Source organism: Mixophyes fleayi, chromosome 9, assembly GCF_038048845.1.
Source record: "Mixophyes fleayi isolate aMixFle1 chromosome 9, aMixFle1.hap1, whole genome shotgun sequence".
Taxonomy (NCBI): Eukaryota; Metazoa; Chordata; class Amphibia; order Anura; family Limnodynastidae; genus Mixophyes; species Mixophyes fleayi.
Window position 1 is genome coordinate 33861177 of NC_134410.1, and position 13986 is coordinate 33875162.

The 13986-nt window shown below is 41.9% G+C and overlaps 1 protein-coding gene and 1 long non-coding RNA gene across 2 annotated transcripts in view; both read left to right on the forward strand.

The window, feature by feature from the left end:
• Positions 1-2314: 2314 nt before the first annotated feature.
• Positions 2315-3173, forward strand: LOC142101554 (uncharacterized). Its single transcript, XR_012679035.1, has 2 exons — positions 2315-2920; positions 3045-3173. It is a non-coding gene; the product is annotated as an uncharacterized LOC142101554 (long non-coding RNA).
• Positions 3174-9675: 6502 nt separating this feature from the next.
• STK26 (serine/threonine kinase 26) overlaps positions 9676-13986 on the forward strand; it is a 49186-nt gene continuing 44875 nt past the window's right edge. The window contains exon 1 of the mRNA XM_075187242.1: positions 9676-9956. Coding sequence (XP_075043343.1) covers positions 9915-9956 — 42 coding nt within the window. The 5' untranslated portion in view covers positions 9676-9914. The remainder of the gene's footprint in view (positions 9957-13986) is intronic.

Below are 13986 nucleotides of genomic sequence, written 5' to 3' on the forward strand. Positions count from 1 at the left end.
AGCTGCTCGACTGACCGAGAGCAGCCACGTCTTGGTACTTCCTCTGGACAATGCAGAGAGGCCACAGTGTCACAGACAATCCAATCAGGGAAGGAGGAGGAAAGAGTGTAGTGTGCTCTTCCTCCTTCCTCTGTGCAGGCAAGTAAGGGCACGTGAGATCTGGTGGCATGTGAAGAGGCTGAGGGGCATGTAAAGAGATGTGATGGCATTTGGGGAGATATGATGGAATTTGTGTAATTCTGTAGACAAGGGGGGGGGGTTGATTGGCATCTATGGAGTATATGAGAAGGACTGATGTCATGTATGGGTATTTAAGGGGCATGTGGTGAGATCTAGTGGCACATGGGAAGGATTTTATGATTATTCTGAGCATTTTGGCAATGTGTTGGATATTTTGTTTTTTGCAACATACTGTAAACTATGTTATATTTTCGATGTATTTGTTTACGGTATGTATGCGCATGTTTACACTGGGTAGATGTATATGCACAGACATAGAAAAGGTAAAGTTGGCTCTTTGCAGTACCTATAGATATTGTTTGGCTCTTGATCTGTGACTGGTTGGGCCACCCCTGGTGTCGAGACTGTGGAGAGTGTGTCAAAATTCTCTGTACAGTTGATGTGTAAAATGTTTGTGTTATATAAATAAAGAAAAATAATAATAAAATGAGAGAAAATTCCTCATGGCACGTGTGAATTTACACTTATTTGCATAAGTTGCCATGCATGTTGTCATGGTTGATTCTGCTAATGTGTATTATTAATGGAGATGGCTGAGTTAAATGCCTGAATTGTATATATTTGCAACATTTCCCAGATAATAAATGCTATTCTTAAAATCCAGTTACATCGTTGCTGTAAAGTCCATTCTAGTCAAACTAAAGTTTGGTCAAGCGTTTGCTGGGTTGATGCTTTTAAGGTCCTATACCCACTGGCGTTTGATTTGCCTTAAAAAAAGCCAATAAAACAAAATGTCAAACTAACGCATTTGATCTGCAGTTGTAATTGCTGCTTTACTCTCGCTGAGGAGGTTATTGCAGGATGCATTAATTTGTGGTAAAAGCAATTGAATGGTGCAGGAAGCTTTTGGAAAAATGAAACAATGCTGCATGCGAACAGATGAGAGTAATGGTGGTTTCTAGGTTCAAACCCTTTACCATGTGTTCCACTAGAATTAGAAATTCTAGTACAATGCACAAATTGACACCAGTAGATATGAGCTCGAGTTTAACTGCTTCCCATCCCACTCAATGGTCAGCATTGCTGCTGGGGTCATGAGTTTAATGCTGTGTAAACTTTGTACATTCTCCCTTTGTTTGTGTGGGTTTCCTTCCTTAATCCAAAAACATAATGATAGGTTAATTGGCTGCTGACTACAATGTAAACTCCAATGGGGCAGGGACTGATGTGAATGATAAATATTCTCTGTACACCATAGTTGCCTACTCTCCCAACTCCCGAATTTTTGGAAGTTCTCCCGGACTCCCGAGAGAGCAGTCAAAAATCCCGGAACCAGCATCTCCCCGTTGTTGTAAATGGTGGTGGCGGGGCTAACCGGCCCATCGTGGCCCCACCCCCTGCTACGATTGGCCAGAATTTCCTAAGATTGTCAGGGGGCGGAGCCTAACGGCACATCGCGCGTGGCCACGTCCCCTCGATGGACCCCCTCCCGGACAGCTGGTCTCAAAAGTAGGTAAGTATGCTGTACACTGCTGTGTAATATGGTGGTACTATAAACATAATCAATGATGATAATAAGAACAACTCAATATTTTACCAGATTTCATACACATAGAGCAAATGTAATTATTGTATTATACTTTATATAACGCCAACAGTAGAGGGTATTTCTGAGTAAACTAAAGGGTTAAGATATATGATATAACCTTTAGTTTTCCCAGACACTATAAACATGCCAGATAAAACCTTAATATAATTTATGCATTTTAATTTCAACTGGTATTAGTAGCCTGTTATTTTACTCTTGTGTTTTGTAATCTCAACTAATATTTATAAAATGTAATCTAAGTACTCACATAACACAATAAAGGGACCACACATATTTGCCATTTGAAGTGACTCCACCCCTATGACTAAATTGGGCAAGCCCAAATGAAAAGTTAAAAAGACCACACCCATTTAACCAGACCACACCCAAACCTCGCCCATATGACTTCATAAACCTGTCAATCACATGACACAGTAGTCACAGGATATAAAAAAAGGGACTGGGAGCCCACAAGTCATTTGCCTTCAGCCAGGGTCAGAGGGGCCTGAGGGCAGGGGGCAAGGGGGAGGGGGGGAGTGACTTGCCTTCAGCCAGGGGCAGAGGGGCCTGAGGGGGGAGTGAATTGCCTTCAGTCAGGAGCAGAGGGGACGGGGAATGCACAAAAAAAATTTGCCTTCAGCCAGGAGCAGAGGGGACGGGGAATACACAAAAAAAATTGCCTTCAGCCAGGAGCAGAGGGGACGGGAAATTCACAAAAAAATTTGCCTTCAGCCAGGAGCAGAGGGGACGGGGAATACACAAAAAAAATTGCCTTCAGCCAGGAGCAGAGGGGCCGGGGAATGCACAAAAAAATTTGCCTTCAGCCAGGAGCAGAGGGAACGAGGAGCTCAAAACTCTTTTGCCTTCAGCCAGGAGCAGAGGGGACGGGGAGCACGAAAAAGAATTTGCCTTCAGCCAGGAGCAGAGGGGCCGGGGAATGCACAAAAAAATTTGCCTTCAGCCAGGAGCAGAGGGAACGAGGAGCTCAAAACTCTTTTGCCTTCAGCCAGGAGCAGAGGGGACGGGGAGCACGAAAAAGAATTTGCCTTCAGCCGGGAACAGAGGGAATTGGGGGTCATCACCTCAATTGCCGTCAGCCAGGGGCAGAGGGTACTGGGCGCCCACCAAAAAATTGCACAGGCACAATGAGAGGTAAATATACATGTTCCAGCTACTTTGTGTACACTATAGTCTTGACCAATGATGCACAAGATTTACATGTGGCTATAGACAATATAGATGCAATCTAATAAGCTTTTATTTTTCATTGCTGCAGGTTACAGACGCAGACGTGACCTCCCATGGCTACTAGTGGACCTGCCCATAGAAAAAATAGGATAAGCTGATAAGTTAGAATAACATAGATAATTAAGAGAAGTTAACAAAATAAAAAGAACAAACAGAATTTTGTCTCCTGTGATCTTTCATTAGTTAAGGGGGTCATTTAATGTTAGAGATGCTCACTGACCCCCGTGTTTTGGTTTTGGATTACCGTCGTGTTTTGGTTTTGCCAAACCGTCATTGCGTGTTTTGGTTTTGGTTTGCCATTTTTGAAAAAAATACAATTTTTGGGGTCTAAAATAACCTAATTTAATGCTCCACTAGTTTCTTGGATAAGTGAGGTAATTCTAAAGCTAATAAATTATGAAAAAAGTTTTTTTTCATAATGCGAACACTTGCCTGCAAATTATACAGACAAACCTGGTTGTCTACCTCCTCCATCTTTGATTATTGGCAATGTAGCCATCATCTTTGGGTGTATATTACACCCTCCACTTGTAGTTGAATAGCAAAAAAGCAGCCTGCACAGACTGTGGAATTAGAAAGTAAAAATAAATGTACCACGGTAGTATAGTGGCTATCTATGCCCCCACCCCCCTCCACTTGTAGTTGAATAGAAAAAAAGCAGCCTGCATAGACTGTGGAATTAGAAAGTAAAAATAAATGGACCAAGGTAGTTTGGTGGCTATCTATGCCCCCCAGCCCTCCACTTGTAGTTGAATAGAAAAAAGCAGCCTGCATAGACTGTGGAAATAGAAAGTAAAAATATATGGACCAAGGTAGTTTGGTATCTGTCTGCATCAGACTCCCTCTCCACTAGGAGTAAAATAGAAAACTATTCAGCCGTTATAGAGTCTAGAATATAAATAGAAATTGAGAAAGGCAATTTGGTATCTGTCTGCATCATAATCAACATCATCATTAGCGCCCTCGTCGCCTACACAAATCTCCCCCTCATCCTCTTCTAATTCAAAAGTGGCATTCTCAATTGGTGTATCACCACCAACACTCGGGCTGTTTAGGCACACATCAGCAGAACTGCTGAAAGGGCCCTTCTTTATGGGTACACTGTCACTAACAGAATGCTCACGATTAGACATACCACTGTTGGATGGACTCTCCACAGGGATTGGTGTCATTTCTGATTCAGAGCATACATTATCCTCTAATGCCTTACTGTTATCTTTTAGCTCGGCTTTGACGCGTAACAGTAGTTGTGCACCACTTTTAGACTCCAAATTACTTGGTTTTGCTTTGTCACGAGTGTCCGTACAAGAAGAAGCCTCAGTAACATTTTTGGATCTGGCACTAATAGAGAAAGGCGAAGGCCTCATTCTCTCTTTGCCACTGCGTGTGTAGAATAGCATGTTGGCAATTTTTTTTTTTATCTGCACTTAACTTTTCCTCAGTTACACTTCTTTTTCGCTTCAACACAGTAAATGTTTTTTTGGTGTGTGTTTTTTTGACTGATTTCAAAAGACTGTGTAGTTTGACATCGCCTTTCCCAGATGACGTACTGGGACCACTACCATCAGGACTGGTGACAGAACCTGGTTGCTGATTCTGCTCATATGTGGACTGCTTTGAATCCATTATGAGCCCAAAGCACTTGTAGTGCTACAAATTGTTTTATATACTGCTGACAAATATGACTTTTGACAGCTAGAAATATTAATGCAAAAGAATGGGGGACACCCTAAAAGCACTTGGGAGTGCTAAATATTATATTTTTAGTCTGCTGAAAAATAATACTTTTGACAGCCAGAAATATAAATGCAAAAGAATGGGGGACACCCCAAAAGCACTTGGGAGTGTGAAATATTTTATTTTAAGTCTGCTGACAAATATGACTTTTGACAGCCAGATATATTAATGCAAAAGAATGGGGGACACCCCAAAGCACTTGTAGTGCCAAATATTGAAAAAAAAAGACTCCTCTATCCTCCTCTCTTCTCTATCAATTATTATCAGAATTGTAATCAGAATTGTATTCTCTGTCCCTGCTCTAATCAGCCTGTGACTACACCCTGCTCTCTCCCTCTGTCAAATGGCGATAGATTGCTGTGGAGGCAGGTATTTATAATTTTCAAATATTGCGAGAACCGAGCGCCGAGATCCGACGACGTCACAATGACGTTCGGCCTCGATTTGGATTCCGAGCGGGCGGGAGAGTACCGAGCTGAGCACTCGGATAGGCAAAGTTCGGGTGGGTTCGGTTCTCGGGGAACCGAGCCCGCCCATCTCTACTTATTAGTGCATATCTGTACCTACAGAAGTACATTACTACTTAGAGGTGTTAATCCTAAACAGTTTCATTATTTACATAGGTGTGCTAGAGTTGAGGGGACAGAGAGCTGAGCTTTACCTACAGTGCTAGGGATGAGGGGGTGGAGAGCTGTGCTTCACCTAGGGTGCTATGGATGATGGGGTGGAGAGCAGAGCTTCCCCTAGGGTGCTAGGGATGACAGGGTGGAGAGCTGTGCTTCACCTAGGGTGCTAGGTTTGAGGGGTTGGAGAGCAGAGCTTTCCCTAGGGCACTAGGGATGAGGGGGCAGAGAGCTGAGCTTCCCCTAGGGTGCTAGGGATGAGGTGGTGGAGAGCTGAGCTTCCCCTAGGGTGCTAGGGATGACAGGGTGGAGAGCTGTGCTTCACCTAGGGTGCTAGGGATGAGGGGTTGGAGAGCAGAGCTTTCCCTAGGGCACTAGGGATGAGGGGGTGGAGAGCTGAGCTTCCCCTAGGGTGCTAGGGATGAGGGGGTGGAGAACTGAGCTTCACCTTAGGGTGAATAGTAATCTAGCACTGGCCCTGGTTTCTTACTGTACTAAGGGCACACAGCCATTTTAATTCTGTAAAGGAATTTTGCACCAGCACTGAGCAGTAGCGGATCCAGGGGGGGGGAGGGGGGGGGGCGATCGCCCCCTTAGCAGGGGCTTGCTGCTGACGGCTGCACAGTATGTGCAGGTCCGTTCAGCAGTGACAGTGTGCTGCCCGGCTGCTCTGATTGTGTTTTAAACATAATCAGAGCAGCGGGACAGCACACTTTCACTGCTGAACGGAACTGCACATACTGTGCAGCCGCCGGCAGCCTTAGAACACAGAAAGGGGGCGGGGCCTAAATCGCCCCCCCCTAAAATCGCCCCGGGTAGGGCAAATGTCTGGGTCCGCCCCTGGCATTGAGCTGGCAGAAATTGGTAGTTATTCTACACAGTTAATGGGATCCTTTTGGCACCTCTGTGTAGCATTCATGCGGAGAAGTGCATTTGCAGGCACACTCCAAGCAATGTAACTGAAAGCTTCACGCACAAAATTGTCACTTGCAATAAAGCGTCCCCATGACCCCACACTGTGATTGATATGTGCCATAAATAAGGATAACACAATAGATAGTTTATGGGAAAAGGGAAAGTTCAATTGAAAGGGTGCTATGAATGGGGCAGAAGGGGGTTAGGGGTGCTATGAAAGGAGCAATATACACTTTTGCACAGAACACCTCTGAAGATTTTTTTGCCTCTCCGCACATCAAGGTGCAATTCTAGCTTGTGGAGGTGGCTCCCAAGAACTGAGAGCAGGCACACATCTTGATGTGCACTGGCCAGTCCATTAAGGTGCAGTGAGTGGTGCAAAACCAAGGCAATGTATACTCAGCGGCACACGGAGGATTGTCGGGGGGGGGGGGGGGACCCAAAAAACAAAACAAAACGAGAGAGAGCTGTGCGCAGCTCCGTTTCGCCAGTGCTGTCCTATACAGTAGCCGCGGCGCTGTCTAAGAAGCGTCTGCGGCGGTGCTGTATACAATACAGCACCGCCGCGGACGCTTCTTTGACAGCGCCGCGGCTGCTGTATAGGACAGTGGCCACTTAGTTAGCGCAGGGGGGGGGGTTTCTAGAGACTCAGAAACCCCCCCTGCGTGCGCCACTGATACTGTACATCAGGAGTGCTTTGTAAATGACCTTCACAGACTCACAAAGGTACAGAGACTCACAATGACAATGTATAACACACAGAGCCACAAAGAAGCAGTAACAATGACACTTTGATTGAAGTCGTCCACACCACCACCTCTTACCTTTCTTGCTGCTCTGCGAAAGACCCGTACAAATCCCTGCATGTTGTCCCCTGCATTCTGGTTAAGGCCACTGCACTACTACAAGAAGGTGCAATGATGACACTTTCTGTTTTTTTTACTTTTGACTGCAGCCTTCAGGAACTACTGTGGCCATAGATGGAGCCTGGAGTAAAGACTTCAACTGATACTTCAATTAAGAAAAAGATAAGTGAAGTATCTTACAGGTATAATCAATGTGATTCTGATATCAGGACATGCCAATTATAACAGTATTATTTACAGAAATGTCAATTCATTATGTCTATTGATGTATATAATAAAAATATTTTATAAAACTGAGAAGTGCTATTTCTAACAATACAAAAGTTTCAATTAAGAGCAGAACAAGTTCTTTGTATGAGACAAGTTTCATGACAGCTTTTCATGAAAGCTTTCAGATTGAGTCATAGGGCAGAAATGACATCACTAAGCACCAAATATAAATATACATTCTATATTTATTAACCTTACTTTAATATCATGAAAGAATATTTACTCATAAATGTTACCAAAAGGCAGCCATAATTAACATAAACAATAAACAATGTAAAATGTATGTGGATACCCTAACAAAGCACTGTTAAACTGGGGGCCCACTTTCTTCTGCAACTTGTGGCATGGCACAACACTATTACACAATGTGAAGGCAAGCAATCTCATGGACACAATGTGAAGACAAGAGATTTTCATTTCACTCTTCCTTGATACAGGAGCGAGTGCTTTTATTTGTCAAAACCACTGTGGTTGTGTTAAAACCAGAATCCGCAAGTTTCCAATATGATTCTGCTGTAGATACGTTACTTGAAAACATGGTGGTTTGATTGGCAGAAAGCATATTTGATTTTTTTATTGGACGGAAGCCATGTGATTACATGGATGATATTGTGATGCTTCTTCTTCATAAGATCTCCACACTAGCAGGGCGTACCCATTCCTGCTAAATTGGAGAGTACACTAAACAACACCAGGGGGATTTAGTTAGTAGGATATTTAGGGGGGCGTGGGCATGGGGCTTGGATGTGCATAAGGCAGTCTTTCACAGGGCAATATATTTTGCACTTGGCAGTTTATAATGAGCACAGTTGTGATGGTCACAGAATAGACCTGTGGTAGACAAGCACAAGGAAGTTTATGGTTGTACATCTGTAATGGGCATAGTGTTGTTATGGTGGGTATAGGGTAACAGCTGCTCCCCCTGCTATCTAATGTCGCGATACACTACATCTCACAAAGGGGGGTAGGCGTGATGACACAAATCACATCATTAAGCTCTGCTGGGATCTGGATAGTGCCAGCTCTTCTGAGAGTTCGGGAGAACACCGGAGATTCGGAGCCTTGCGGACTTTCTAGGAGAGTAGAAAAGTATGACTTTAGAATCACTCCTTTTATTATGCTTTTAAATTTTCTCCTACAATACTGCTCAGTTTAACTTCACTTATTCCACCTTTCTGCTAGTTGATGTGGAGGCAAGATCAGAAAACAGGTGGTGTGCAGAGCTTGCTGACAAGATTCAAAGTAATCAACCACCTAGCCCAGTCAATACTGAGTTTCAGGGGCGTGATGATGCAATTTACATCATAGTCCCGTCCACCTTGTTACAGATAGGCGCTCTCTGGGAGAATTTCTTGCTCTCTCCCGCACATTCCAGGAGAGTATAAAACTATAATTTATATATTGAATTTATTATGAGTAAGTGGACATCAGACTTTTTTATGTGTCACTTTGTGTACTTGAATGTATTACATTGTTCCATGCAGGGCCATCTTTTTCATTGGGTACGATAGGCAGCTGCCCGGGGGGCCCCACGGGCAAAGGGGCCCCATAGACACGGCTCTTAATGAGAATAAAAAATCCTGCAAAAGAAAAAAACCTGCAAAAAAAACCTACAAGGGTCACTGAGCAAGTACATCTATATATCTATATCTGTATCTGTATACATCTATATCTATATCTAAGGGCCCCAGTGCACTGCTTTGCCCAGGGGCCCATAATGTTGTTAAGATGGCCCTGGTTCCATGTGCGCTTTTAAAAACGCTTTTCTACAAGATGATCTGTAAGGACCAAAATGTGTCCCATTAACATTATAGGGACAAGCTTAGGTTTCTAGCACCTCTGATCATCAGCCTGAGAATTTATGTACTTTTAGAGGAGCAAAATGCTAATGTTGCCATATACAAAATTCAGAATGTCTCCCTAAATGTTTCTCCATCTCATTTAAATAATCTAGACCAGCTCATGTTTCCACTTGAGTGAAACAGTGTTGCAGATGTAGGCAACCTGTGGCAGAAATACTAGTAGCAGGACAGCAGGACAGCAGGACAGCAGGACAGCAGGACAGCAGGACAGCAGGACAGCAGGACAGCAGGACAGCAGGACAGCAGGACAGCAGGACAGCAGGACAGCAGGACAGCCAGCACCTGTACATGGCACTGTCACCTTTACATAAAGCAATGACTGATGGTTGTTTGTGCTGAGGGCGGGGCGGCGTGACGTCAGCGCCGCACCACGTGACCGGCTTTAGTCGGGCTCCACCCTGCGCACAAGAAGCTGCCGCAACCTCCAGTCCTCTCCCAATATGGCGCCGCTCGCCTGCTGAGCTCTCCCAGCTGCCCTGACCCCGCCGCTCCCCGAGACATGCTCACGGCCGGATAGTGGCAGCCAAGCAGCCCAGCCTCTTTCTCGTCAGCAGCGCGGGCCCCGGAGCCCACAACCTCAGCCCTCCTCTCGCACGTAGCCGGAGCAGGAGGCCTCGCCGCCGCCATGGCTCACTCCCCGGTAGCCGTACAAGTGCCTGGGATGCAGGTAAGAGGCCCTGGCCCGGGGGTGAAGGCTCTTCATTATCCTCCTCTGTCTCTCAAGGCTGTGCCCACCATTACACCCATGTATCCGCGGGTAGTTAGTCAGGGCTATGTGTTTCTATTGTATGTTCTGTATGATCTGCAGTGAGATCATATATGTAGAGGAAATGCATGTTTACTTCTTATTGGCTGCATTTATGATCCTATATAGATGCATGTTCCATAAAGTATTCCCCCTATCTCCATTATTCTCTATGCTTGCATGTAAATACCTCCTGAGCACACCTGTAGTCTAATGATATCACTTGTTTGTATATACATACTGACGTTTACCTGCTTCATCAGTGTCCTGTCTTTATCTTGTATGGTTTCTTTGTAATGTTGACAGATCCTTCATTCTGCTTGACATGTTCTACAAGTGTTGGTAAGGGATGTGTAGTTAGTTACACAGTGAGACTGTCTTTCATTATACAAGAACAACACAAATGATCACTCAGTTCTGCTTAAACATATTATCAAGATCTGTGTGCTTTTTATAGTGCTTGTTGTTTTAGCCATTTTGCTTTGTCATTGTTTTGAGATTTGTATTTAGCAATATTTAGTAATTTTATTTATCCATATTTGCATTCATAACGACTTGTATCCTATATTTCCCAGGATAGATCTCACTTTATAATACTGGATGTTGTGTTGTTGGATTGCAACTGTAGCTGTCACTAGTGTAAGAGTGTCTTAATGTGCTATTCTGTTATCTAAAATCTGCTGTAAAAGATTAATTTGCAACTCCCTCTGGAATCTTGTCACAGTATTATATTGCTAGGTTTCAGTCCACTTATTTTCCATCCTGGGCTACTAACTAAAATATTGTTGTCTCATTGTTTGAACATCAGTATCATTTTTATTTCTAGGCACTTCTAACCCTTTAAAAAAAAAAAAAAAAAAATGTGCCTAAAATGTTTCTTTGCCCCTAAGGCCTCACTTTAGGGAATGTTTTTTTTTTTTTTTTTTTTTTTTTTTTTTTTTTTTTTTTTAAATGTGGATACCGCAACAAGGCTCTTAATGGTTTATTGCATTTATTAAGCCTACATACAGCCCTACTGTAAATTTATGGTCCCTGGATAAAGGCTCTGTGCATAATTAGTCACTGTTTGGTCATTGTGATTTCCAGTGCCGACTACAAATCGTGTGCATTTCTTACAAGGTGCTTAAATCACAGGCTAACATCATGCAATAGACTATAGAGTTTACTGCTGAAAACGCTTAGGCATAGGGAAAAAAATGTTAGGCGGTGTTGGATTACCTAATGGTGTGTTTTGTTAATCTCTTTTTGGGTAATTTCTTTGTTTCAAGGTCATAATTTAGAAATTAAATACAAATGCAATATCGGCTCTTTTGTGTTGGTTGTGTTCCAACTCCAATGAACTCTTCTACTTTTGATTTATTTTTTATAATCTGCAAGAGACCTGTTATCACCCTGTGTATACCAATGGAACGGAGCTGGTGACATCCAAACTAGTTGCTGTTCCTTTTTATATGTAAACTTCTGTTGTTTTTCTTTCTTTTGCATTTAAATTTACATTAGACATACAATGTAGGAAGTATATAGAAGACCACAAAATAGATGTGCTTCACTCCTCTGTTGTGGGTATATGCACAATGATTCCTTGCAGTAATGTTTTACTTTAATTAAGTAGTTTGTTTGGAAACCGATTTATTTAAATTCTCTTTGATTATTTTTGCCAACATTGTTTGTAGACTGGTTGTTAGGTGACGGAGCTTAAAGTGCGACAGCATGAACGCTATACTATTCACACTGATTTACTGTGCCATGATAATTTGGCAATTTCATAACACTGCAGTAATACAGTGCTGCATAACTAAGATTCAGCGACTTGTCTAAATAGACTATATAGCCTTGGCAAATCCCTTTGCCCTGTCCTTGTCAAAGTTATTTTATGCATGTTTGTGTGATTTGCCCAGTAAAGATGTTTGTTCAGTATGTATCTGTTCACCTAAAGTTCATTGAACAAAAAAGTAATTGCATGGTTTTAAACATAAAGTGGAACTGAACACAAAAAGTGAAGTGCTAATTCTAAAACTCTATAGAAGGAACATCTAATTATAGATTTAAAATGTATAAATTTGGTTTACATCAGTTCTTTAAACTCAGCCTCTGACTAAGATGTCATGTTTGTCTCAGAGAGGAGAAACTATTTTATGTGTGAGGTTAAAACTATATATATATATATATATATATATATATATATATATATATATATATATATATATATATATATATATATATATAATTTTCTATTGTGATTTGTCTTTAAAAAAAAAGCTGCTATTTTACACCTATAGCAATTTTCCCCTAGCTGACTGATTTTTACCTGCTGGCTGGAATTGTTACATTGCTATGAATTAAGAATTATGATGCAACTGGGCGTTGAGTGACATTGATATTGTGATTATTTCTCATAAATTTCACAATTTAACAGATGCACCAAATGTCTACAGCCATACTTTCCCTATTGCCATAAACAATGATGTCATGACTAGATTTACCCTGTTGCAAAGGGTGGCTCAAATCAATGTGTGTGTGTGTATAATAAAATATATATGGCATTTAATTTAGATATTTAAATCATTTTACATTTTATTACACATTTTACATATTTTCTTTATGAACGCTATCCACGTGTGACATGTACACTATAATATGCTTTTATGGTATGCGTCCTAAACTTTATAAATGCCAGAAATCTATAAATATGTACCTGGTATTCCTACTAGGTAAGCTATCGATTTAAACCCAATTTTAAGTAGTAGATAAACTGACCATGTTTGGGGCGATCCTACCAATTGGCAAGCACAGACAGGATCACCATCCATTATAGTCATACATGGGGTAGTCAAATCAAACAAGATCAGATTGGTTCTTGGTGTGGGAAGCTTTCCTGCTTAATTGTATCCTAAAATTGTGGTCCACACACACCAGCAGCAATATCCTTCTGATGGTTTACTAACATGCTCCATAATGATCCAATCAAAGTAGTCTTGTGAAATTGGGCCTGATGTTGCCATGATCTGTCGGAAAGAAAGCAAACACAACAGGCTACAATAAGACTAAATGGATAAATATGCTGTCAGTAGGCTCTTTACCTGCACTGTACTTTTAAAAGAACCATTGCAATTACTGTTTGTTTGGTTTTTTTGTTTGGTTTTTTACTTTCCTCCATCATTTGGAAATGGATATTAAAAAATATTTTGTGGGTTTTGTCCAGCAGTTAATGGCACGCTAATCCTGTTATTGCTTTATTTTGTGATTTCTTGGGGAATATGTAGAGATTAATGTAATATATGCTTATTATTCAACTTTACTGATCTATGAGCTCTACAAAGCAATCTAACACTTTAATAAAAGATTGGTAGAACACCATTATTTGTCTCTCCCCCTGTATCTAACAAAGCATTCCTGTTAACCTTGTTCATGTGGGTTAATTCCTCTGTAATACAGTAATCTGCAGTGGGCATGAGGCACTGTATGGCTCTGCAGACGAGTATGGCCACAGTCTGGAGGTCCATGAAAATGACAGAGCAGGATAACAGGTGGGCACCTCAGCTACCCACTGGCAGTTTTGCAATGCATTTCTAACGTTTGTTAATACATATGTAGAGGGACCCCGCACTGTAAATCATTGTTTGTAGTTTGCAGTAGCATTTTTCGGAACGCTACCTATTTCACTCTCCTTCGTCAACACATTGGAAATCATAGAAACGATAGTAATATGCATATCTGATGCAAGTTGAATGGGCTTTCATGATGTATTGTTCCTAGCGTCTAGCATCTGCCAACCATAAGTTTGCCCATAGCCTGTGCAGAAAGATGGACTAAAACTGTTAGAACAAGCGTTGGGCACAATCAAGCATACTCTTTGAGGTTACAGTGCCCTTAAGTACCAGCCTGATCATCATACCTACATATGCATGTAAGGATGTATTTTTTCATTGAAATATGATATTCATATGGCCAA